Source organism: Canis lupus, chromosome 2 (genome assembly GCF_011100685.1).
Source record: "Canis lupus familiaris isolate Mischka breed German Shepherd chromosome 2, alternate assembly UU_Cfam_GSD_1.0, whole genome shotgun sequence".
NCBI classification, from domain to species: domain Eukaryota; kingdom Metazoa; phylum Chordata; class Mammalia; order Carnivora; family Canidae; genus Canis; species Canis lupus.
In genome coordinates, this window is record NC_049223.1 from 58,359,157 (window position 1) to 58,386,312 (window position 27,156).

General features: G+C 49.0%; 1 protein-coding gene and 1 long non-coding RNA gene across 2 annotated transcripts in view; one reads left to right on the forward strand and one right to left on the reverse strand.

Annotated features, from left to right (window-relative positions):
- LOC119870313 lies at window positions 1-15,757 on the reverse strand. The gene is made up of 3 exons (XR_005355717.1): window positions 15,621-15,757; window positions 12,445-12,611; window positions 1-592 (listed from the first exon to the last, which is right to left on the reverse strand). It is a non-coding gene; the product is annotated as an uncharacterized LOC119870313 (long non-coding RNA).
- The window catches only part of PLLP (plasmolipin), a 21,872-nt gene continuing 9,933 nt past the window's right edge, over window positions 15,218-27,156 (forward strand). Inside the window, exon 1 of the mRNA XM_038530967.1 lies at window positions 15,218-15,422. Coding sequence (XP_038386895.1) covers window positions 15,288-15,422 — 135 coding nt within the window. The 5' untranslated portion in view covers window positions 15,218-15,287. The remainder of the gene's footprint in view (window positions 15,423-27,156) is intronic.

Here is a 27,156-nt window from a genome sequence, read left to right on the forward strand (position 1 = left end):
TCCCTCGCGCTGATGCTCGCGCCTGACCTCCCATAAAGACCCTGGCGATCACACTGGGCCCATCCTGATAGTCCAGAGGGATCTCCCTGTCTCAAGACCCTTAACTTAGCCGTGTCTGCAACCCCCCTTCAACCGTGGAAAGCGCTGTATTCCAGGGCCCCGACGTGGCCGCCCTTGGTGAGGGGACCCATGTTTTGAAGGAGGAGGAGGCAAGAGCCTGGGGGAGACTTTTTAACTCGTACTTTAAACTTTTGTACCACGTGCACATATAATCTAATCAAAGTAAATATAATTTCACCAGATGATCAAGGTCAACGTCAACAGTGATAAGTCACATTGACAGTATATACCCTTGACATGTTGTGCCCTTGAATGGCACTTCTGGCCTTCCTCCCCAAAATGCATTCGTCTGATTCTCATTGTGAGAAAAATATTAGACACATCCCAACGGAAGTACATTCTGCAGAATACTGGACCAGCGCTCCTCAAAACTCTCAAAGTCCTCAGAAACAAGGAATGTCTGAGAAACTGTCACAGCCAAGTCTTAGGAGTGACTTCGCCAGGAAATTCAGTGTGCTATCCCGACTGTATTCTGGAACAGAAAAGGGACAGTAGCAAAACACTGATGAAATCTGAGTGAAGTACAGACTTTAATTATAATCTCTCAGTATTGGCTCATTGTGACACATACACCCTACCAATGTAAGATGTTAATAATAGAAGAAACTGGGTATGCCTTATAAGTGAACTGTCTGTACCCTGCAATATTTCTGTTTAATCTAAAACTATCCTAAATTTTTAAAGATTCTTAATTCAATTTCAGTCTATACGTTAACAAATACATAAATATAAAAATACATAACTACTTGTTTATACATTTGTACTGTATATAACTAACATTTGAAATATATATAATGTGCCTATTAATGTATTAATTTTTATTATAGAATTTATACATTAATATTTAATAGACACATTATACTCTTGTGTCTATTAAATAAATAATTATATACGTGTCTATTAAAGTCTCGGAGGCTATAGAAACATGAGCAACTGTGATTATCTCTGGCTGGTGTCATTTATTATGATTCTTTTTCTCTTTGGTTACTTGCTTTTGATACTTGGATAATGAGCATGGATTACTTGGGTACTTCTTTTTAAATGAAAAAATGGCCAGGAAAAGTTAGGAAAGACTTTGAAAAAGGCAAAAAAAAAAAAAAAAATCCTGAATGTTCTGTCTCTGGAATATTAGCTATTATCTGCAGCCGTGGTACCTAATACAGTAACCACTAACCACTTGTAGCTATGGAGCACTTGAAATGTGACTGGTCGGAACTGAGATATGCCATTTATAAAAGAATGTAAAATATCTCATTAGTAATTTTTATATTGATCACATGTTTAAATGATCATATTTTTAACATATTTTATATTTTTAATACCCTTTAAAATTTGGGCGCCTGGGTGGCTCAGTCAGTTAAGCATCTGCCTTTGGCTCAGGTCATGATCGCAGGGTCCTGGGATGGAGCTCCACATCGGGCTCCCTGCTCAGTGGGGAGCCTGCTTCTCCCTCTCCCACTACTCTTCTTGTGTGTGCTTGCTTGCTCTCTCTGTCAAATAAATTAAAAATCTTTTTTAAAAATTCTATTTTTATTTTTTTAAAGAACTGCCATACTTTTGTATGTGTTGTTTCCACAACACGATTTTTTTTACATTTTAATTTAAAAATTTATCCTTTAACAAAATGTACTCAACATCCAGGGGGAAGATAGAAAGATTGGTTTTTTTGTTTTGTTTTTAGAAGGATTGTTTATCTATAGATGGGTACTACTATAGCATCCACAGACTAGAATATATAATTCGCATGTGCCAATTTCCTGTTGGGCAAAAGAAGGGGAAAAAAAATTCTGGGGATGATGGAGATGGTGAAGCCTAGTGTCCTCAAGAAGAGGTCTCAGGAATGGTCCTGGAACTGTGGGCATGGTTAGGAAGGATGGCGTGATGGGGGCAGCTCCCAATAGCAGGGCCCAGGGCCAGAGTCGGGAGAGGGACAGTGTGGCTGGAGCTGGATCTCGCACTTTGGGAAAGAGGCTGAAGAAGGTTGGCAGTTTTTCGTCCCCCTGGTAGCTTCTCTTATGATGCCTCCTCCAGGAAACCTTCTCTGATATTCCTCTCCCTTACCTAGGTTTTTTGCCTCCTCTGTGTTCCCACAAGCTCCAGGGCCAACCCCTCACAGCAACTGGAAAAGCCTGTCTAGGTATGTGTCCCTTCCCTGTTTCTAAAACTGAGCTCTTCAAAAGGGCAGAGATTGGCAGCAGCTCTTCCTGTCCATGGGTTCTGTCCCCGTGCTTTAATAAAACCATCATTTTACACCAAAAAAAAAAAAACCACCCACAAACAAACAAACCAAAAAACAAAAGGACAGAGGCTGCAAGAGTCTTCTTTGCCACTGAATCCCTAGGGCCTAGCACACAAAAACGTGGAGAAGGAGATAAAGGAGCACAGGTTAAATAATGAATGAATGAGACACCAAGGTAGGAGTGTGCCCAGGCAGGAAGTCCTGGACATACCACCCCAGACCTTCTTGTGCAGCTGGCACCTGGCCAGGATGGGGTCAGTCCATGTGAGCCCTGGCCTGGCCACATGTCTCAGGCCTATGAGCTGTGGATGTATCAGTGAATAATTAATCCTAATGCCCTTTCTCTGGAGCTCTGGATCTCCCACCCCAAACAACCTCTGTCCCAGTCCCAGCAGGCAGAGGGCCCAGGTAGGGAAAATAATCAGATCTTTGCCTCCTTCTGAGCTGGAGGTAACCGGCCCAGAGGCTGGCAGGGCCCCGCCAGCTCCCCACCCACTCTGTGCTGGTCTTGGCTGTGTCTCAACACAGAGACATGCACACAAAGTCCATCAGCCCCAACTACTCAGCATCCTGACGTCTGCCCTTTGCTCCTATATCGTCCACCTAGAATGCTCCCTTCTCAAACTGCTCTTCTCAGGGCTCTGTTCAAATGGCACCTCCTCCCTGAAGACCTCACATCTTTTCTCTATACCAGGAAGTTCAAGCATGGTGGCATTTCATAGAAATGGGTGTTTGCCTAGAATTCGTGGAGTCCGGGCAGCCCGGGTAGCTCAGCGGTTTAGTGCCACCTTCGGCCCAGGGCTGATTCTGGAGACCCGGGGATCGAGTCCCACATCTGGCTCCCTGCATGGAACCTGCTTCTCTCTCTGCCTCTCTCTCTGTGTGTGTCTCTCATGAATAAATAAAATCTTAAAAAAAAAAAAAAAAAAGAATTTGTGGAGTCCCCCACAGCTGTTGGCCTTCATGCCTTGACTGCATACCCCAGTCCCAGCCTGCTCCTTGGATGTCCCCAGAGGGGTGAGGTGAGGAGAATGCGCAGTGATGACAGGAGCCACCTAGCCCCTGGCCACATTGGCCTACTGTGCAGCTTGAGATAATCCCTGTCCCTCTCTGCAAGGACAGATGCCCCAATGGTGACAAGAAAGAGACGGGATTACTGGGCTTCCCAAACTTCAGGCACTTATTACCCTATTTTACCCAATCTGAGTTCCAATGGTACATGTTAACAAAGAAGTTAATTAGAATAAAACACATATAAGACTTATGTATAACACTGCTTGCTATGCAGCCATCACCACATTCGATCTTCAAAACTTTTTTCATCTTCCCCAAGTGAAACTTTGTCCTCATTAAACACTAATTCCCTGTCATCTCTCTCTCTCTTTTTTTTTTTTTTTTGCTTTTTTAAGACTTTATTTATTCATGAAAGACAGAGAAAGAGGCAGAGACGTAGGCAGAGGGAGAAGCAGGCTCCCCGCGGGGAGCCCGATGCGGGACTCGATCCCAGGACCCCAGGATCAGGACCGGAGCTGAAGGCAGACGCTCAGCCATTGAGCCACCCAGGTGCCCCTCTGTCCTCCCTGTCTGCGGCCCTTCACAATCACTGTTCCACTTTATGTTCCTAGGAGTCTGACTTCTCTTGGTATCTCCTATAAGTAGAATCACACACCCAGTATTTGTGTCCTTGTGACTGGCTTGTTTCACTTAGGATGAGGTCCTCACAGTTCATGCTATAACATGGACCAGAATGTTATTCCCTTTTCAGGCAGAATGATAGTCCACTGTATGGATATACCACATGGTTGGATATCCATCCATTGGTGGACACTTGGGTCCTTCTACCTTTCCACCATTGTGAATATTGCTGTGATGAACAGGGGTGTACAAATATCTCTTTGAGATCCTGCTTTCAGTTCTTTGGGATGTATGCCCACAAGTGGAATTGCTGGATCATACGGCAATTCTATTTTTAATTTTTTGGGAGACTGCCATAATGTTTTCCACAACAGCTGCATCAGTTTACACTCCTACCACCAATGCACAATGGTTCCAGTTTCTTCACATCTACCCAACCCTTCTTATTGTGTGTGTGTATGTTTTATTTAAAGATTTTATTTATTTATTCATGAGAGACACACAGAGACAGAGGCAGAGACACAGGCGGAGGGAGAAGCAGACTCCATGCAGGAAGCCCGATGCAGAACTCGATCCCAGGACCTTGTGATCAAGACTTGAGCCAAAGGCAGATACTCAACTACTGAGCTACCCAGGTCCCCCTTATTTTCTGTTTTGACTATTTGTTTGGGGTTTTTTAATAGCAGCCATCCCAATGAATGTGAGGTGATATCTCATTGAGGTTTTGATTTGCATTTCCTTAATGATTAGTGGTGTTGAGCATCCTTTCATGTGCTTGTTAGCTGTGTGTATATCTTATTTGGAGAAATGTCTATCCAAGTCTTTTGCCCATTTTTTTTTCACTTTGTTCTTGTGATTGAATTGTGTGTGTGTGTAGGGGGGGTCTTTGCATATTCTGTAAATTAATCCCTTGAATCAGATATATGATTGGCAAATATATCCCCCAATCCTTAGGTCACTATTTCACATATTGTGTCCTTTCATGCACAGAAAATTTAATTTTGATATTGTCCAATTTATTTACTTTTATTTTTGTTGCCCGTGCTTTTGCTGTCATACCCTAGAAATCATTGCCAAATCCAATGTCACGAAGATTTTTTTTTCCCGTGTTTTCTTCCAAGAATTTTATAGTTTTAGACTTAATGTTCAGGTCCTTGTTTTGTTGCTTTTTTAAAAAAATGTTAATTTATTCTCAGTAATTCCTACACCTAATGTGGGGCTTGAACTCACAACCCCATCAATGTTCCTCTGATTAAGCAGGCCAGTCTTGGAGTTAATTTTCATATATGGTGTTGTAAGGCAGGGTCCAACTTCATTTTTTTTTGCATGTGGACATCCTGTTTTCCCAGGACCCTGTTTTGAAAGACTGCCCTTTCCCTAGTGAATGGTCTTGACACCCTTGGTGAAACCATTTGACCATACATACAACAGTTATGTGCACTTTTTCTTTTTTAAGATTTTATTTATTTATTTGACAGAGAGAGAGAGCACAAGCGGGGGGAGCAGCAGAGACAGAGGGGGAAGCAGGCTCCCCACTGAGCAGGGAGTAGGACGCGGGGCTTGATCTCAGGACCCAGGGATCATGACCTGAGATGGAAGACTTGACACTCAATTGACTGAGCCACCCAGGAGCCCCAGGTTGTGTGCACTTTTTAAAAATTAAATATTTTCTTGGACTGGCCTCATTTTCAATACTGTGATAAATGTGTTTTTGAGAAGAATCTTATAACATGGCTATCATAGCAAACCTGCATCATTACCCATAAATAGAAGAAGGTCACAGTAAAAATAAGCACAATGGGAACAAACCACTGCCATTAAATTCTAGCCAGAACCTTTGCTCACTAAGAAGAGGTGAACAGCATTAGATGTTAAAGACATAACAGCACCAAAGGAGGCTTTCTCGTTGGCATAATCAGATCAAAAACAAAAGTGAAAACAAAGTGCTTGTAATGAAGTATTTGAAGTTATTTCAAGGGGCGCATGGGTGGCTAAGTAGTTGAGCACCTGCCTTTGGCTTGGGTTATGATCCTGGGGTCCTGGGACTGAGTCCCTGTGTGGAACCTACTTCTCCCTCTGCCTATATATCTCCCTCTCTCTGTGTCTCTCATGAAAAAATAATAAAATAAAATAAAATAAAATAAAATAAAATAAAATAAAATAAAAAAGAAATCTTAAGTTATTTGATCAAAAATGACCTCACATTCTGCCCAAAGGGCTTTTCTGGGGGGACGTGCACTGCCCTCAGATCCTAAAGGGGGCGTTCTTGACAGTGCCCCCCATTCCCCAAGCCTCTGCCACCACTAGCCCGTACCCTCTGGGGTGGGGACTGTGAAGCCCCTACTGAATGCTGCTCTGGTCTCTACCTCTTGCTGGGGCTGGATGGGGCTGGATGGGGCTGGATGGGGCGAGAGAAGGTAGGAAGTGGCAGAAGCAGCCGGCCAGGCTAGAAACGTAGGGAGACACTCAGGCAGGCCTGCCTCCCAGGATCCCTGCTGGGGATGAGAAGCTGTAGACATTGATTCTAGTTCTGCTGATGTCTCTAATTCAGCTGGTGTCCATCCTGGGCAAGTTCCTGCCCTTTCTCCAGCTTGTGTACTCATCCATAAAACCAATGATGAGCAGCCACTTTGGCAACATGGCGTGGCCACTCTGGAACACAGTTTTGCAGTGTCACTGCTATACATACCATATGCTCCAACAATTCTACTTCTAGGTATTTACCCAAGAGAAATGAAATCATAGGTTTGTACCCAAAAAAGCTGCATGCAAATGTTCATAGGTGTTTTTTAATTCATAGCCGCCCAAACTGGAAAGAACCCAAATGTCCATCAAGTAGTGAATGGATAAAGATATTGTGGTGTATCAGGACAACAGAATACATTCAGCATTAAAAAGAAACAATCTACTTAACCAATGCTCCACAACATAGATGAATTTCAAAAGCTTTATGTTACATAAAAGAGCTTTTCACAAAGGACTACTGTATCATTTTCCTCTTGCTGCTGTAACGAATTATCACAAACTTAGTGGCTTAAAAAAATCCATAAATTTATTCTTTTTTTTATTTTAAAAAATGTGTTTTATTACGGTTCTGGAGTCCAAAAGGAGTCTTAAGTTTCTAAATCAAGTGTCAGCAGGACTAGTTGCTTCTGGAGGTTGCAAGGAGAATCCATCCCTTGCCCCTTGTATTCTTAAAGGCTACCTACCAGCCGTCCTGGGCTCCTGGCTGCATCATAGTGATTGATCTTTCTTTCCACACTCACATTGCCTTCTCTTCTACTGTCATCAAATCTCTCATCTCCCTCTTCCTCTTCCTCCTCCTCCTTTTGTTTTCTTTAAATAATCTCTACGCACAAGGTGAGACTTGAACTCAGGACCTGAAATATCAAGACTCACATGCTTCACAGAGTGAAGGCACAGAGTGAGGCACCCTGACCTTCTTGTAAGGACACAGGGATTGCATTTAGCACCCACCCAGATAATCTATGATAATCTCATCTCAAGATCCTTTATTTTATTTTTTTAAGATTTCATTCATTTATTCATGAAAGACACAGAAAGGGAGAGAGGCAGGGACACAGGCAGAGGGAGAAGCAGGCTCCATGCAAGGAGCCCAATGTGGGACTCAATCCCAGGACTCCAGGATCACGCCCTGGGCTGAAGGCAAGCGCCAAACCGCTGAACCACCTAGGGATGTCCCCAAGATCCTTTAATAACACCTGCAGAATCCCTTTTTGCTATAAAAAGGTAATGTTCAGGGGCTCCTGGCCAGCTCAGTCAGTAGAGCAAGTGACTCTTATTCTCAGGGTCCTGAGTTCAGGCTCTACATTGGGCGTGGGGCCTACTTAAAAAAGAAAATGACATAAATAAACAAACTAATAAATGTAACATCCACAGTTTCTGGGGATCAGGATCACACATCCTGGCAGGAGAGGCATTATTCAACCTGCCACAAGTTTATAATGTAAGACTTCATTTATATGACATTCTAGAAGAGGCAAAGCAGTAACAAAACATATCAGTGGTTGTCTGGGGCCAGGGTGGAGGTCACAAAAGCACTCTCTGGGGTGATCTAAATACTTTAATCTTGGTGGAGTTCAGAGAAAGTGTTGCAGAGTGGGAAAGAGGAAGCAGGAGAAAACTAGAGCAACATATGAAAGTGACAAACAGTGAGTATGCAAAATATAGAAAGAGCTTCTACCGTTTGAAAACTACAGACAGGGCTGCTGTGTCAGAGGGAGCTAAGTAATCCACAAGACCACTGCCACTTGTGACACAAGGGCTGAGTTTGGGGCATTCCCCAGACCACCCTCAGGTGCAATAATCTGTTGGTTACAAGGACTCACAGAAAGCCATGACAACTGTTATACTCACAGGGACTGCTTTTTACTGCTAAAGGAGACAGATTAAAATATGCCAATGGAAAGGCACAGGGGGCTGATGGAAATGTTCTGGAATTAAATAGTGATGATGGTTCACTACAGTGACCGTACTAAAACTGATGACTTGTGTAATTTTTTTGACTTGTGTAATTTTTTAAAAAGATTTTATTTATTCATTAGAGACAGCAGAGAGAGGCAGAGACATAGGCAGAGGGAGAAGCAGGCTCCCTGCGGTGAGCCCAGTGCGGGACTCGATCCCAGGACCCTGGGGTCACAACCTGAGCCAAAGGCAGATGCTCAACCGCTGAGCCACCCAGGCACCCAACTTGTATAATTTTTAAAAGCGTGACTTTAGGTTCCAAACGTGGAGTGTCTGTTGTCCTCCCCACAGAGAATCATGGATTCCATGCATTATTTTCTCAGCACTGTTGTGTATACACATGAGTATATACACGGACCAGGTAAATTTGCCACCTTGGTGTCTAGAATCTTTATAGGACCTTCCTTATGTGGCCACAGGCGATTGATTCCCCACATAGCTAATCTGTTTTCAACTTCTCCAAGTGGAGCTAAATGAGCTGATAGCAAGTTCTCTGAACCTAAACCTCGCTGTTAGAATATCTGGTGTGGCCAGATCCCATCTTAAACAAAGACATCTCTCTCAGGCAGGACTTTCCAAAGGTTTACCTCCCAGAAGCTGAGGGCAAAGATCAGACTTCTCTTTGGGCAAATGTAAATTCCCTACTACACAAGGGCAAATGTCTGAAAAAGAAATATGAATGGCCAATGAGCTTAAGGAGAATCTCAGTCCCACTAGCTAAGTATTAGGAAATGCCAGTGGAAACAATGAGACTTTTTTTTTTTTTTTTTTTTTTTTTTGCTCATCACATATATTAGAGTTTGGGCAAATAGTTAAGCTCACTCTTAGTGGGCGTCTTTTGGAGTATCTATAAAAGATACGTCTTTGGCAGTATCTATAAAAAACTGCAAATATTCTTCAATCCAGTGGTTCTGCTTTGAACACTGGATCCATAGAAAATCTTACATGTGAGCAAAGATGTGTAAATAAGAAGGCTTGGAGGGATGCCTGGGTGGCTCAGCAGTTGAGCGTCTGCCTTTGGCTCAAGGCCTGATTCTGGGATCCGAGATTGAGTCCCACATTGGGCTCCTTGTGGGGAGACTGCTTCTCCCCCTGCCTATGTCTCTGCTTCTCTCTCTCTGTCTCTCATGAATAAATAAAGTATTAAAAAAAGGAAGGCTTAGATAATATTACTCGTAATGAGATACTATTGGAAATCACCTATCAGTTGAGGGGAAGAGATACGGAATTAGGTAGTAGCTACTCTATCAAATATTACATGACATGTAAAAAGGATGAGGCCAGTCTTCATGTGAAATTGAAATTTCCAAGAAGTTAAGTGGAAGTTTCAGTGTATATAGTATAATCTTATCTTTTTGGTTAAAAAAAATTTTTTTTTAATTATAAACAAAGCAAGTCTCTACATTTCTACATACCATGTGGTAATAAGAGAAGAAAATAATACATAGGCTGGGAGGGACACCTGACTGGCTCACTTAGAAGAGCGAGCACAGACTCTTGATCTTAGGTTTGTGAGTTCGAGCCATTGGGTGTAGAGATTACTTAAAAAATAAAATCTTGGGGCACCTGGGTGGCTCAGTGGTTAAGCGTCTGCCTTCGGCCCAGGGTGTGATCCTGGATTCCCAGGCTCAAGTCACAAGTCGGGCTTCCTGCACGGAGCCTGCTTCTCCCTCTGCCTGTGTCTCTGCCTCTGTTTGTGTGTGTGTGTCTCATAAATAAATAAATAAAATTTAATTTAAAAAAATTTTAAATAAAATTTTTTTAAAAAAGGTATTCTAGGATAGTCAAACACTTCTCGATGATCAGCTGGAGGTGAAGGTGATGAGGGAGCAGGAAGCAAGATGAGGACAAAGCAGAAGCTGACACCTGTAACCCCTCTCCCACTCCACTCCATTCCTCCAGGCAACTTCCAACTCTCTTAATGCTTTGCCAGAAGGAAAAACAACCTTTGCTTAGTAATAGTAAAGCTTCCGGCATCTGGAGGGTCTTCTTTAACAAGTGAAAGTCCTTTTGGACACTCCCCTTTTTTCCTTACCTCTCCCACCTCCCAAGTACGGAATCAGCCATTCTTCTTTCTGCCCTCAGGTTCTGTCCCTGTGCTTTATCTATTTATTTATTTTTAAAGATTTTATTTATTTATTCATGAGAGACACAGAGAGAGGCAGAGACACAGGTAGAGGGAGAAGCAGGCTCCATGCAGGGAACCCGATGTGGGACTCCTTTCGGGGACCCCGGGATCACACCCTGAGCAGAAAGACACTCAACCCTTGAGCCACATAGGCGTCCCCACCATGCTTTAATAAAATCATCTTTTTGCACCAAAGAAGTCTCAAGAATTCTTTTTTGGCCTTGAGCTCCAGACCCCACCAACATTCCAAAACTACATCAAAGGTGCAGGTTTGGAGATGTGTGTTTGATGTGCAAAAAAATCAATTAATGAATTTATGCAATTAAAAGTTAAAAAATTGGGGTGCCTGGGTGGCTCAGTCGGTTAAGCATCTGCCTTCGGCTCAGGTCATGATCCCAGGGTCCTGGGATCAAGCCCCACATCAGGCTCTCTGCTCAGTGGGAAGCCTGTTTCTCCCTCTGCAGCTCTCCCTGCTTGTGCTCTCACTCTCTCTCAAATAAACAAAATCTTTAAAAAAAAAAAAAAAAGGTTAAAAAATTGAACTAACCTCGTTGCATTGAGCATAGGGCCAGTTGGAAAAGTGTTTAATCAATAGTTGCTGATTATTGGGCAGCCCAGGTGGCTCAGTGGTTTAGCGCCACCTTCAGCCCAGGGCGTGATCTTGGAGACCTAGGATGGAGTCCTGCATCGGGCTCCCTGCATGATGCCTGTTTCTCCCTCTGCCTGTGTCTCTGCCTCTCTCTGTGTCTCTCATGAATAAATAAATAAAAATCTTTTTAAAAAAATAGTTGCTGATTATAATCATTAACCTCCCAGAGTTGGCTTCTGGAAGCTGCTTGTTGGATGATACCCAGAGCAATGTTTATGAGTTTTTAAACATTATAAATCAAAACATATAACTGCCCTCCACAGGCCTTTTTTTGTTTGTTTGTTTGTTTGTTTTAAATACTAATAAAATATGCTCCGTTACCAAGGGTTTAAGAACCAGGTGATCTGGGCCCTGGCTGCCTCTTGAAACTCATCTCTCCCCAATTCCTTTAGCTCATAACCATCTGTCCTTCCTCAAAGACCCCAAAGTCTTTCCTGCCTCAGGGCCTTTGCACATATGGTGGTTTTCTCTGCCTGATTCCTGTTTATCCTTCAGGTCTTTGCTTAAATGTTTACACTTTCCCTGACACCCCCTCGCCCCAACCCTCAATTATTCTTTGCCATAGCGTCCTGCTCTTTTCCTGGAGTAATGTTATTACAACCTACTGATTGTAAATACATTTATTTAAATAAATTTTTATTGTAAACAAATCAATTTGTATGTGGGTTTGTATATCTAGACAATCTGTCTCTCCCATCAGACTTCCTAAGGGCAGGGTCTCTGGTTGGATGGCTTGCAGCTCTGTCCCCAGTGCTCAGCACATCTAAGGTACACATTAAACATCTGCTCAGTGTCTGAATCCCCACTGCCTCTCCAGCATGCTCCCATCTTACCCCAAGGGAGGGAGGCCCAACACACAGTAGGGTCTTGGCCAGAGTCTTTATAAAACGGAGGAGAGTGGGCAGCCCCAGTGGTTCAGCGGGTTGGCACCGCCTTCAGCCCAGGGTGTGATCCTGGAGACCTGGGATCGAGACCCACATCAGGCTTCCTGCATGGAGACTGCTTCTCCCTCTGCCTGTGTCTCTGCCCCTCTCTCACTCTGTGTGTGTGTGTGTGTGTGTGTGTGTGTGTGTGTCATGAATAAATAAATAAAATCTTTAAAAATAAATAAATAAAATGGAAGAGAATTGAGACAAAGGCATGTGTTGCAGGTGATCTGGGTGGAGATGGAGATGGCTTTGCTCATACCTGGGGGTGGGGAGGCTTGGCCTGAGAAAGGCCTCATCCACCAGGTCTCTATTTCCCCCACCGCATCCCAGAGCTTCTGAGGTGCCAGTGGAAACTCTGGGTGGGCGGCAGGTCCCAGCCTGGAGACAGGTTCTCGTTTTTTCTGACTGGGGGTGAGTTAAGTTGGTCTGGAAGAAAATGTCAAAGTAAAAAACAATGCAGTAACTGATTCTTGCTTGCTGCCATTTGAAAGGAATGAAAGTGGGATTAACCAAAAAAACAAAATCTAAACCAAAACCAAAACACTCTACTGTTTTAGAATCTGTCTGGGAAACAATCATCTTACTGTTTTCTGTGTCATCATAAAATTAAAGGTTTACCCAAGAGCTTTGTTCTGACTTGGGCTTGTGCAGTGTAGAGGCTGGTCTCCGGGTCTGCAGCTACCAAGAAGCATTGCTCCTTTCCTGAGTGCTCACTGCAGGCGGGGTGGGGAGGAGGGTCTCAGATGCCTTGTGGGGGAAGGATCTGAACATCCAGCGGCAGGTAAAGGGCTCAGTCTGATATTTTCCATCAGATATTGGCCATCAGGTCTTGTCACTCTCCTGGTAGAAACCCACCAGGCCTCAGAATAAAATGGCCTCTCCCCTCCATTATTGAGTAGGCTGAATAATAGCCACCCAGAGATATCAGACCCTCTGCCCTGGAATCTGCACACTTTATTGTATAAAGAAAAAAGGGTCTTGGGACACCCGGGGGGCTCAGCGGTTGAGCACCTGCCTTCAGCCCAGGGCGTGACCCCGGGGTCCTGGATGGAGTCCCGCATCGGTCTCTGCGGGAGCCTGCTTCTCCCTCTGTCTGTGTCTCTCATGAAGAAATAAGTAAAATCTTGAAAGAAAGAAAGAAAGAAAGAAAGAAAGAAAGAAAGAAAGAAAGAAAGAAAGAAAGAAAGAAAGAAAGAAAGAAGAAAGAAAAAAGAAAGAAAGAAAAGAAAGAAAAGAAAGAAAAGAAAAGAAAAGAAAAAAGAAAAGAAAAAAAGAAAAAAAGAAAAGAAAAGAGAGAAGGGACTTTGCAGATTAAGGTTCTTGTTTTGTTTGTTTGTTTGTTTGTTTGTTTGTTTTTGTTTTTTAAGGTTTTTATTTATCCAGAACTCCAGGACCACACCCTGGGCCGAAGGCAGGTGCTAAACCGCTGGGCCACCCAGGGATTCCCCCTAAATTAAGGTTCTTGATGTGGGAGGTTATCCTGGATTACTAGGGTTGGATCGTAATCCAAGCACAGGTGTTTTTACAAGGAGGGCTAAGAGAGGTTTGATCTGTACAGAGAGAAAGAGGCAATGTGATCCTTGGGGCAGAGATTGGGGAGATGAGGCCACCACCAGGGACTGGAAGAGCAAGGAACAGATTCTCCTCCGGAGCCTTCACAGGAAGACACGTACTGCTGACACCTTGATTTTGGTTCATGGAAACTGATTTCATTTTTTTGACATCTAGAACTATATGGGAATACATTTTTTGTTTTGTTTTGTTTTTTAGCCACCATGGTCAAGCGGCAGCCACAGAAAACTAATAGGGTCATCTAAATAGTCCTATGGGGGAATGCCTGGGTGGCTCAGTCTGTTGGGTGTCTGCCTCTGGCTGGGGTCATGATCCTGGGGTTTCTGGATCTAGCAGATCCAATGCACATGGGGCTTCCTGCCCAGCAAGGAGTCTGTTTATCCCTCTGCCCCTCACCTCACTTGTGCTCTCTATCATGCATCCTCTCTCTCTCTCAAATAAATAATTTTCTTTTTAGAAAACAATTTTAAAAATAATATTAATAAATATCCCTATGGGACATGGTTCCTGACTACCTGTGAATCTCATATTGCCTCAGTCCCACCAAGGGTCTTCTTTCTGTCCTTCAAACTGTCTAGCTTCCTCCAGCCCCAGGGCCTTTGCACTTACTAAGTTCCTCCCAAGGCCGACCTGCATAAATGTCATCTAGAGGTCTTCTGACCAGTTGATCTAAGAATTGCCTCCTGGACATCTCTGTTACATCGCTCCTTTTATTTTAGCCATAGCATTTGTCACTGAGGTTGTTTTTTTTTTCTTCCCAGTCTAACATTTGTCACTCACCGTAGAAAGTAGGATCTGAGGAGCCTTGCCTGGCTTGTACCTGCTGTGTCCTCAAGGCCTGGGATAGGGCCTGACGTTTAATAGGGGTTCTGCAAACCCTGGAGGATGAACATAATCCGTGCAAGCCTCTAGGGCCTGAAGGGTGTGTGTTTGTGCGCGTGTGTTTCAGGGTGCAGGTGGATGGAGCAACGAAACGCTAACCCCAACGTCATTTCCCACCTGTGAGTGCTCCCCGTGCCCTCGTCCCCGTGTGCCAGCAACTTCTATGAGGTGAGATCCTCCCTTATCCCTGTATTACAGCGAGGAAGCTGAGCTCAGCGATCTTCTCAGGTGCGCTCAGTGGGTTCAGAAGTGAAAGCACGTCAGCTGAGCCCCCGGCCCGGGTGCCTGCGCCGGTCTCCGGGCCGCTCCGCAGTCGCTGCACTGGGCCGCGGACCTCGCTCTCAGAGAGGCGCCCCGGGGACACCCAGGGGAGGGCCCGGGCGTGGGGGTGACCGGCTGGCAGGACGCGGGGCCACGGTGAGGAGCCTCCAGGAGGCGGCCGCGCAGGCTGCCGGGCAGAGCCAGCTCGGCGACCGCGGCCCCGGGGCTCGAGGGGGGCCGGGCCAGCGGCGGGGGCGGGGCGGGCGGGGCGGGGCGGGCTCGGCCGCACCTGGCTGCAGGCGCTCCCCGCCCCGACGCCGCGCGTAGCTCGCCGAGCCCCGGGAGGAGCGGAGCGGCGCGGCGGCCGGCACCCGGCGCGGAGCCGCCATGGCCGAGTTCCCGTCGAAAGTGAGCACGCGGACCAGCAGCCCCGCGCAGGGTGCCGGCGCCTCGGTCTCCGCGCTGCGCCCGGACCTGGGCTTCGTGCGCTCCAGCCTCGGGGCGCTCATGCTGCTGCAGCTGGTGAGCGCGCGGGCCGGCGGGGGGCCGGGGGCCGGGGGCACCGGGAGGGCCGGGGGGGGCACCGGGAGGGCCGGGGGCCGGCGGGGGCACCGGGGCTGCCTCCTTCGCTCCCGGCACACCCTCACCGTAGGCTCCGCCGCGCGGTCCCCGGGGCGCCTCCCGGACGCCCGCCCTCGACACACCCCGGGGCCCTCTCACCTGGCGACGTCCGCGATGCCGCGTTCAGGCGCCCACGCTCCTCGCGCGTCTTCCCCCGGGCGGAGGCGGGAGGCCGGCCGAGGGGCGCCGCGGACGCACGGTCACTGCGCGCAATGCGCGGTCTCCGGCTGCTGCCCCCCTGCGCCAGGACGGTGCCCGCAGCCCTCCAGGGCACCCAGCCTGAGCGGGGCAAAGTCCGCCCCGGGCGGCTCCGCGTGCCCAGGCCCCAGGACCGTCCTCGCCCACCCGCAGGGCGCATCGGTTGCGGCGCGCACACGTCGGCGCGGCCCCGGGGGCTCCTGCGCAGGAACCGGGCTTTCCCGGCTTCCACCGGCTGCTCCGCCGGGCTCCCGCCGGTTTGGCCGGTCCCGCGGGCCGAGATACGGCGCCCAGCGCAGGCGGGAGGGGCTTGTGGGAGTCAGAGGCAAGGCCCCGAAGCCCCCGGACCCTGTGCGGACCCCACAGCCCTCCCCCCACAGGCGGCTTGGGCCTGGCGGTGTTCGCTCTCTTGCCGTAGGGCCTCCGGTGGAGTCAGGAGGCCGGGCCGCCCGCGCGAGGCTTCCCCAGTAGCCGAGGGTCCAGGGACTAAGTGGGAACTGGAGGTGGGCCAGGGTCCGTTTCCTCATGGGGCATCTCCGCCGCCCCGCGCCCGCCCGACCCTGGCTTGGTCGGAGACCCCCACCCCCGCGAGCGCCGGTCTCCCCGGGCTCAGTGCCGGGCCGCTCCCTCTCCGGATCGCAGAGATCGCGCCCGGGGGCCCCTTTCTCACCCCGGCCTCAGGCTCTCTCCCAGGGCTTTGTTTAAGATGTAGATTCGGGATCCCCACCCCTGGAAAAAATGTGGACTTGGAATTTGAATCTCAGGAAGGGGCAGCGCAGGAGTCTACATTTGTAATCTTCTGCCAGAGGTGTTTGGCAGATTCTCCGGGGTGGGTAAGAGGTCCGGCGGGGGCCGGATTTAAATCTGCGGGTAGGTTGGCCCTGTGGGGAGCGCGGCTGCTGTGCTGGGCCCCAGGACCGTGGGTAAGGCACCTGCAGAGCGGGAAGGGAGCCTCAGGCCCTGGGCTGAAAGGCCTGGGGAGAGGCGGATGGTTTGGGAGTCCAGGGAGTTTCCTGGAGGAGAGGAAGCTTTTGACTTCAGGGAACCCTGTGACAGAAAAAGGGCAAGGGTGTTCAGGGGCGGGGTGGGGGGTTGCTGTGTGAGCCAGGCCTTGGCGATGGGCGAGTGAAAAGGAAGTTGAGGGGATCAGGTTGGCAAAGCTGAAGTTGAAGCCGTTATTTGTGAGGTGGTCAGAAGCCGAGGGCCTGGAGTGCCGCGGGGAGAGAGGGGGGCCTGTTCTCTTGGCATCCTGGGGCTTTTGCAACAGCAGAAAGATCTCTGCCGGGCTCTGTAGAGGACGGTGGGGTGGAGGCCAACGCTTAGCTCTGGGTCAACCCGAGCCCCTGCTTCTTTTGCATTTGAACAGTGCGCAATGGAGTTGAGAGTAAGAGGGCCCTGCTGTGTCCCGCCCAGAATTAGGCAGATCCTTATAGGGGAGGCTGCTGTTTCTGATTTGGGGGTCCCTATGGACCCAGCAGCCCAGTCCTGAGCATCTGGATTCCATTGCACAGATATCAACCCTGAGGTCTACATAGGGTGTAGGACTTGCCACAAGGCCTTGGGGGAAGCTTGGCCCTTAGATCTCTAAACTCCCAGGGCCTGGGTGTGAGTGGGGTGGCCTTCCTTTGCCCCCCCGCCCCCTGCAGTGGTTATGGGGTTGAGGGTGAGGAGATGAGAGTCTCCCATCAGAGTTCTGAAAGCCTGTGCCTTTTAGTGCCTTAACCTTCCTACTTGTGGGAGAAGCTGCTTCCGGAGCTGTTTCTCTGGCAGTGGACAGTTCCAATGGACACTTCCTGGTTCCATAGGGGGCTTTACCCCAACAGGCACCCCCATCTCCTGGGAAGCCATAAAGCACCCACCAGTCAGGTGCGAAGTAGGCTCCTTGCCCTCTTTGGCAAGGGCTTTAGATTCTTATTCTCCCCATTTTACAGGTGAGGAAACAGGTCAGTTCTTTGCTGAGAATCACACTGTGTGATAGAGCTGGGATCTAAGCCCTGGGTGGTCTGATTTTTCTGGCCCATGTTCTTTCTTTTTTTTTTTTTTTTTTAAGATTTTGTTTATTTATTCATGAGAGACACAGAGAGAGACATAGAAGGAAAAGCAGACTCCCCACAGGGAGCGCGATGTGGGACTTGATCCCTGGACCCAGGATTACACGCCCTGAGCCAAAGGCAGATGCTCAACTGCTGAGCCACCCAGGCATCCCCTGGCCCATGCTCTTAATTACCACAGTCAACTGTGCTCCCACAGGGCACAGGGTATGATGCTTTTAAGAGAGTGGTGGAGTGGTGGTCCCCACCAGGCCCAGTACCTACTCTCCAGGAGCTCTTGGTCTGAGCGAGGTACCCAGAGGATGAGCTTTCTTCTGCACAGGGATCAGGGAAGCCTGCATGGAGGAGGCAGTAAATAGGAAAATGAAAGCTAATTCTCTTTTGTTGCCCAGAGGATTTGGTGAAGTGTTCCAGATGTGGTGGGAGGAGGGAGGTGGGCTGGGCTTTATGCCCCATCTTCTTGGGAAGGAGATGTGTTCTTTGGTATTAAATGTGTCCTGAAGAACCAATTTCAGTGTTCAGTGATTTATCACTCCCTGCCACCTCCATCTGGTTCCAGAAAGAACATTACATGGAAGGTGATATTTAGCTACATACAACAGAAGTTAAATATTTTTAAGATTTCATTATTTGAGAGAGAGAGAGAGCACAGAGGGGCAGAGGGAGAAGCAGATTCCCCCATGAACAGGGGACCCAATGTAGGCTCGGTCTCCAGACCCAGAGATCATGACCCGAGCTGAAGGCAAATTTTTAACTGACTGAGCCACCTAGGCACCCCTGTCATAATATATTTCTAAAAGTTGGTGGTATGTGTGTAGGAGGGGGAAGGATTGACTTAAAGAGATCATTGTACTGGGAATCTATAGCAAGTTTAAGGCTGTTTCCTAGCAGCGTAGGCAAAAAGGGAAACATGATGAATTTATGCAGCTAGTATCTAAAAAGCAAGCTAGCAAATTTGATCTAGAGACAACTCTTTTGGTCCTAAAAAATCTGGAGGCTTTAATGCTGCAAATCTTTGTGTGGTGGGGGGGTGGAAGGAATCTTGTGGAAGGTGTGGTTAACTGGTGCTTATGGCCCTGGGGAAAAAGATTATTTTACCTGGGTTTACTGGTGAGAAGGGAGGGAGGAACTTGTATGAGGTCCCACCTGGTAGTGAGGCCATCAGAATTTACATTTAGATCCAAAGCCTGGCTCTAGCTGTGCCTCCTCTTTTGTTTTTGTTTTTTTGGTGGAAGTTGGGGGTTCCTAGGGTGCTTTCGAGGGGCCGCTGAGGGAGGCTTCTTGACAGAAGTGGGCTCTGAAGGGTTTACTTACAAGGGAAGGGAGTAGTGAGAAGGTTCTAAATACCTGAACCTCAAAACAGATTGTGTAAAAGCTCTGCGGTCAGAAGGCATCCCTGAGGCCTCAGGCATAGCAGCCCATATAATTGGTCCTTCGTGCAACAGGCGTGTCAATGTTTGGCTCCTTCTATCCTTTTTGCCACACCTCCTGGGGTTGGGGGTGGCCACACAATTCCCACTTTGCAGGTGAATGGGCAGATACTGGAAGCTTCACCTGCCACTAGATCACAGTGATCCATGGGGTGACGCAGAGAGTATTGGTGGGAGCACTGGCCTGAGAGCTGAGAGCCTTGGGTTCCAATCCTGGCTGCCCCTTCCTGGCAGTGACTTTGGGTACCTTCCCTAGTATTTAGAGTCTCCGTTCCCTTGTCGGTTAAATAGTGATAAAGGGATAGTGAGGAATGGAAGGTGGTGCTGTAAGGGGCTTAGTGCAGCATGTGTTGGAATGCAGGGCAGTTAGGATTCACAGAGCCATAGTACCCTAGGGTTTCTTATGCTTGCTCCCAGAGATCCCTCGAGCTTGCATGCTTCTCTAGACAAGGAACTCAGTCTCTCTCAAGGCTGCTGCACCATCCCTGTGAATTTAGGAGGATTAGAAAGCTCTCCCTTGTGGTGATCCTGGCTTTGTCCCCAGCAAACACTTAGGTCCTTCGTGGGGGTCAGGACAAGGCCTGCAAATCACCTCTGACCTCCAGAAAGGGGCTGCCCAGATGAGGTTGTTGGAGTCCCAGAGGTGTGAGCAGAGGTCAGCCCCATTGGAAGCGTGGTGCTGGGGCCTCCCACGGCTTTCCTCAGCACTAAGATGTGTGGGTTCAGTCTCGGGTGCAGCATTCCAGGCCCTGCAGGCTCACCCTCCACCTCCTTTGCTGAGGGGTGGGGTGGGGTGGGGGGAAACCAATGCTTTGTATTGTTAGCTCCACCTACACACCCTGCTGGTTGTGGCCAGGAGAGAGTTGAGTGTTTGGAATAAACATGTGAACACATTCTCCTTAAAAAAATGAAAACCTTTTACAGATAAGGCCAAAGTTATTCTTGGATCACTTGCCCCTCTCTCCAAGGGGACCACTGTTGGGAGTTGCCAGTTCTTTTTCCTGTGCATTGTTTAAAAAAAAAAAAAAAAAGTGGATGGTTTTATTCTCCTTTGTTCAGCACATTGCTTTTTCTTAACACCCAAGGCACCTGAGACCTCTTCTGTTATACAGAGGTGTGTCCCTCCCTGTTAACTGTTTCAGGGCATGCCCTCCTATCACTGTCGTCTCCCCAGGTCCGGTAGCCCTTTCTCTATGGATGTGCACATTTTTAAAAAATTTGTATGCTTTGAGAAAAATTAAACAGACACCCAGCAAAACATTCAAATGATATATGGGGTAATCAATGCAAGTATAGTCTCTCCCCTCCCCGACCGTCCCCGAGGTAGGCACCTGTAGGAAGGCAGCATTCCAGGCTGAGTCTAAGCGTTTTTCTGCGAGTAACCCCTATCCTCACTTAGAAACCACAGATGGAACAGCCTGTGCCTGGCACCCCTCCCCTCCCCCTGCCAAGCTTTCCCCCCTTAACAGTACACCTGGGGATGTTCTACATCAGCACACACTGTGCTGCGTGTTTCTTTCTTTTTCTAATCTTTTATGTTCTTAATTTCTTTAATAGGTAATATATTTACTACGGTTCAGAATAAAACAAGCTGGGAGGAAGCAGGGTGAAAAATCTCTGTCCCTTCCTGTTAGAGTTGCTCCACCCCAGCCCACTCTGGTTTCCCACGTACCATTCCATACTGGCTTCTCTCCACTTCATCTGAGGGATGCGGTCCCTCCATCCAGATCCTTCTGCACCTTCTCCTTTTTCACTTAGAAATATGTCTTGGTAGGCTTTCTGTCTCCGTACTTGGGCATAGAGCACGATTGCTTCTGTCTTCGGGCTTCGCAGGGGTCCATCGTGGGGCCACCCTGTGACTCGTGGCCTGTCCCTCTGTGGACAGACACTGGGGTTGGTTCCCACTCCTGCTGTTGCGCACCCTGTTGCCGTGAACGATCCTACCCAAGCCACTGAGCGCATCTGTACTGTACATTTCCAGAGGTGGGACTGCTGGCTCAGGGTATGTGTGTTTGTGATTTTGATAGAGGTCGCCAGACGCCCTCTGTACGGGTCACTGGCATGGTGAACTAAGCACCTGCTCCCTACCCCTCTGATAGCGCGGGGTGGTAGCATTTCTTTTGTGAGTGAGGTTGGCCTTTGAAAAACATGTTTAAAAGCTGTTTGTATCTTATTGTCTGTATTCTTTCTCCATTCTATGGAGTCGTAAGTCTGTCTTATCAATTGCTGGGACCTCCAGATGATTTGCAAGTATTTTTTTCCTCATGTTGTTTTTGACTTTGTTCACGGTAGTTTTTTATGCCATGCAGACTTCTTGTTTTGTTTTCTTTTTTTAGTTTTCCATCAGCATTTTATTTGTTTATTTATTAAAGATTTTATTTGAAAGAGAGTGAGAGAGAGCACCAGCAGAGGGAGGGGCAGAGGGAGAGGGAAAAGCAGGCTCCCTGCTCAGCAGGGATGTGGGCTGGATCCCAGGACCTTGGGATCCTGACCTGAGCCAAAGGCAGATACTGAAGCCTACTGAGCCACTCAGGTGTCCTAGTTTTTAATTAAAGTATAGTTGACACACGCTGTTTTGTTTTGTTTTAAGGATTTTCCTTTTTTTTTTTTTTTTTAATATTTTATTTATTTATTCATGAGAGACACAGAGAGAGGCAGAGACACAGGCAGAGGGAGAAGCAGCCTTCTCAGGGGGAGCTCGATGTGGGACTTGACCCCAGGACCCTGGGATCAAGCCCTGAGCTGAAGGCAGCCGCTCAACCACTGAGCCACCCAGGTGTCCCTGACACATACTGTTACAGTAAATTATGATATATTTGTACCATTGTACAATGGTACAGTGTACATTGAAGGTCCTCGCTATGGGGCTCTGAGGGCTGCTGGACTGCTCAGCTGCTCCGGTAGGGGTGCAGAAATCTCTTCCCTCTCTAGGACTTAAAAATCTCAGATCCTAGACTCAAGACTGAGGAATAACAAGTAATGTTGACAGGTCACATTTGGAAAGCATAGCAGGTGAGTCATATCGGCATATCATGCAGTTTATAAAAAAGATGGTCTTACCCTCAGAAGACAGGAAGGCAGCTCCCTATGTAATGAGGGACAGTCTCCAGGCTGTATGGTTAAGTGAAAAAAGCCAGGTACAAAACTGTGTGTAGAATACAATCCTTTGTATGGGAGAAATACAGAGAGACCATGTACAGACAGAGCTATCTAAAGAGTGTGTGTGTGCGTGCATGCACACACAGTCTCTGGAGAGAGGCTAAGAAACCACTCTTGGCTGCGCCGGGGGAAGAAATTGAGTATCAGGGGAGGAGGGAGACATGATGAAAGCACCATTTTGTTACCTACCATGTCATACAGATAACATATTTCAAAAATAAATGAAATGACTTATTTAAAAATCTTTCAAGTACTTGAAAATACAGAGTAAAAATATAGTACAGGTAGTTTGTGGATATGGCAAAAAGCATGAAGAAAGGCCCCTCTGGCCCCGATTGGGGAGGACACTTGTCCGTGAACACACAGCAGCAAGCGGTAACCGTGAAGTCAGTGCCACTGGCCGGGTGACCTTGGGTGGATTTCTTAATCAGGTGTAAATGGAAAGAGGCTACAGAGCTGTCCACGTATGGTGGATGGTTGCTGTTCCTGTATGTGCGGCAGGGTCAGGTGTTGGTCCCTGCATGGCAGCTGGTGAGTTGTCGGTGATGGAATTCAGTGAGGGTTGGGCCCTGATTTCCTGCTCATAGACAGTCTAGGGGAGCCCCAGGGGTGCTGCCCCGGTTCCCACGGCCAATGGGATCCTGCCTGGTGGGCAGGGAGGGGTGAGCTCTTTTCCTTAACAGCCCAGTGAGCTCGGCCCTGGATATCAACAGGCCCTTCACTGTTAGTCTGGTTGGCCTGTCATGTTTGCCCAAGGGGGAGAGGCCAGGGTGGTACCCCAAGGTCTCACAGGGAGCTTAGGGCAGAAAGGTAAGTGCTAAAGGTTAGGCAGGGCTCAGCATATGAGCTGCTAGGCAACCGACCTGGGCCTGTACTAGGGCTATTCCAGCTCTAATTTGGGGGTGGGGAGTCCGACATTGGATGATTTGCCACCCCATATGAGGTTGGCCAAATGGGGTCACCTGTCCTTCCTTAAAGTTAAGATGGGGCAGGGCTTGCTCATGGTCACCCATAACAGTAGTGCCAGAATCAGATCTCAAGCCAGCATCTAGGGAAGCATGCTTCCTTGAGCAAAGAAGACATTCACGTGAGGCTCTCCCCACCACCCCTATTCTCTAGCAGGTGGAGGCCAGGCCTCACGGGTTTGATGACAGTCCGTGTGCTCCCAACAGCCAGCTCTCTCCGGAAGACCAGTGGCTGGACTGGGACCTGCTTGTGGTGCCAGCCCCTCTGCCCAGGTCCTAGGGGGAGTGTCCCCACCTGTAATGTGGAGACCCCTCTTCCTCTGGGCGGCTCCATCAGCTGGGACACAGCGCAGGGAATGGGAACTAGCCGGGGATATGCAGAAGGCAGTCTGAGCTTCACGTTGGGAAGATTTTTCTAAGACTCTAAGGGAGACCACAAAGTAACCAGGTAGCAGTAGGCTCCTGGACATGCAGGACGCACACAGGCGCTGGAGGTCCTCGCTATGGGGCTCTGGGGGCTGCTGGGCTGCTCAGCTGCTCGGGTAGGGGTGCAGAAATCTCTTCCCTCTCTAGGAGTTAAAAATCTCAGATCCTAGACTCAAGACTGAGGAATGACAAGTAATGTTGACAGGTCACATTTGGAAAGCATAGCAGGTGAACCAGGCCCTGAGCTGGCATTTCCATCTTCACCTTCCTCCCTGTAGCAGCCCAGGCTGGGAGCTGCGTGTGCGTGTGCATGTGCATATGAGTGTGTGACTGTGAGGACTTGGCTGCAGGCTTCCTGCTTCACTCCCAGGGTCTGTAACGGTGCCTGGCACCCAGCAGGCCCTCAGGAGACTTTGTTCAATAACCAAATGACTCTCCCAGCCTCCTTCTCTGTGAAAGGGAAGCTGAGAGGAGTTAAACCTGTGCCAGACCTGGTGGAGCCGGGAGGCAGCCCCCAGGATTCCCCAAGTGTCCTGACTCCACAGGGCAGGAATTCCAGGGAGCCTCCCCGCCCCCCGCCCCCCTGCAGCCTGCCGCCTCTGCACAGGGAGGGGGTGGTTAGTGTGTGGATTTGTTGTGACCAGTCCAGGCGCCTGGACCCTCTGGGTCCCCTGCGCCTTTGTCTCCTGTGACACAATGGGTGTCTTTTTGTCCCCATAAAGTCCCTTTCACTGTAGGGAGAAGGCCTGAGGCGGGGGTGGAGGCTGGGCCTGGCCAGGCCAAGTTCAGAGTGTCCTCAGCTGCCCAGATGTGTCCCTGTGAGGGGGAACCCCAGAGGGTTTGTGTTGCCCTGGGCCTCCAGTTTCCTGGATGGTGCAGTGGGGAGAAGGGAGTTTTGGGGCTCTTGGGTGGATCCCATCCTCACATTGTCTCCAAAACCCTTGGGTTCATTGCCCAACATTTAAAAAGCTGAAGATTTCACATACGAATTTGGATTTCTAGTGTCTCTTGAAAAATTAGAAGTCCTGGCTGCCCCAGGCTGCATTACCCTGATGCCAGCAGACTACTCTCAGCTCTGCAGTCCCTGTCTGGGCCACCTTGACCACTTCTTTCCTTCCCTTCCCTTCCCTTCCCTTCCCTTCCCTTCCCTTCCCTTCCCTTCCCTTCCCTTCCCTCCCCTCCCCTCCCCTCCCCTCCCCTCCCCTCCCCTCCCCTCCCCTCCCCTCCCCTCCCCTCCCCTCCCCTCCCCTCCCCTCCCCTCCCCTCCCCTTCCCTTCTTCTTTCAGGATTTTATTTATTTATTCATGAGAGACACAGAGAGAGGCAGAGACACAGGCAGAGGGAGAAGCAGGCTCCATGCAGGGAGCCCGACGTGGGACTTGATCCCAGGACCCCAGGATTGCACCCTGGGTCTAAGGCAGGCGCTAAAACTGCTGAGCCACCCAGGCATCCCTCACTTTTTCTTTCTCTCTTCCTTTCTCTCTTCCTTTCTTTTATTCTTTCTCTCTCTCTTTTTTAAAAAAGATTTTATTTATTCATGAGAGACACAGAAAAAGAGGCAGAGACATAGGCAGAGGGAGAAGCAGGCTGCCCACAGGGAACCCAGTGCAGAACTTGATCCCAGTACCCCAGGATCACAACCTGAGCTTAAAGGCAGGTGCTCAACCATTGAGACCCCCAAGTCACTTCCTTCCTTTCTTTTCTTTTTTTCCTTCCTTCCTTCCTTCCTTCCTTCCTTCCTTCCTTCCTTCCTTCCTTCCTTCCTTCCTTCCTTCCTTCCTTCCCTCCCTCCCTCCCTCCCTCCCTCCCTCTTTTCCTTCCCTTTCCCTTTCCCTTTCCCTTTCCCTTTCCCTTTCCCTTTCCCTTTTCCCCTCCCTCCCTCCCTCCCTCCCTCCCTCCCTCCCTCCCTCCCTCCCTCCCTCCCTCCCTCCCTCCCTCCCTTCCTTCCTTCCTTCCTTCCTTCCTTCCTTCCTTCCTTCCTTCCTTCCTTCCTTCCAGATTTTATTTACTTGAAGGAGAGAGAGAGAACACAAGCAGAGGGAAGGAGCAGAGGGAGAGGGAGAAGCCGGTTCCCCACTGAGCAGGGAGCCCAATGCAGGGCTCAGTCCCAGGATCCCTGGATCATGACCTGAGCCAAAGGCAGACACTTAGCCCACTGAGCCACCCAGGCGCCCCCTTGGCCATTTCTGTGACCCGCCTTGGCTGAGTTTGAGTCCTGTGTCAGGACCCCAGCTCTTTGAGGCCCCTCTGGGAGATACATCCTCCATCCCCCACCACCGCCCAGCAGAGCGCAAGAGCCTTCCTAGCCACTCCTGACCACTACAGCTGCTCAGTTTTTCCTTCATTTTACCTGCAATGACACAGCTGTGAGGTGACCAGTATGGGTGTGCCCGCCCAACTGTCTCACATGTCAGATAAAGAAACAGACCAGAAAGGTTGGCTGACTCTCCCAAGGTCACACAGCAAATCCACAAGGGTGTGACCCAGCCCAGGAAGTGGAGAAGATCCGGAGAGTCAGCGTGACCATCTTTGGGCAGAAGACTTAGCTTGGTGCTGGGGCTGGTGGGATCCCTGCCGCACCAGGGGGAGAGGGCTTGGGCCCCCCCGGGGGAGGTGTACATTGAGAAATGTCAGGCCCAAGGAGAACACTAAGTGGAACCTCCTTGCTCCCATTGTACCGAGGGAAACCTGAAGCCTGAGGATGAAGTGTTCTGGCCAAGGCCCTTTGGCCTCTGAGGAACAGAGGACAGGCACCTCCAGTGCTCCAGCGCTGGGCTGCCCTGCTGGGGCCTCCCCCTCAGATAAGCCCCGCTGCCTTGTGGCTGCCTTATCTCAAAGACAGGTGGGGCCCACTGTGGTGTGGGCCGGATGTGTCAGGCAGCGTGCCTGGTGCTAAGGTTTAGATACATTCTTTATCTCAGCGAGGCCTGGCACCCCTACCTCCATAAGCTGGGCAGAGGTTTGGTTTGGAAAACCCACATTCCAGCCTCTCGGCTTGATAATTAATTACAGTAGAACGTGTATTGAGTGGTAGGCCCATGTTGGGCATTGAGCAAATTCCCTCAAATTTCTTTCTTTTTTTTTTAAGATTTTATTTATTTATTCATGAGAGACACCTGGAGAGAGGCAGAGACACAGGCAGAGGGAGAAGCAGGCTCCATGCGGATCCAGATGCAGGACTTGAACTTGATCCCGGGACCCCGGGATCATGACCTGAGCCGAAGGCAGCTACCCAGGAGTCTTCTCTTCTTTCTTTTGCTTTTTGTGGGGAGGGCAGGAAGGCAGAGGGAAGGGAAGGGAAGGGAAGGGAAGGGAAGAAGGGAAGGGAAGGGAAGGGAAGGGAAGGGAAGGGAGGGGGGAGGGGGGAGGGAGGGAGGGAGGGGAGAGGAAGGAAGGAGCGAAGGAA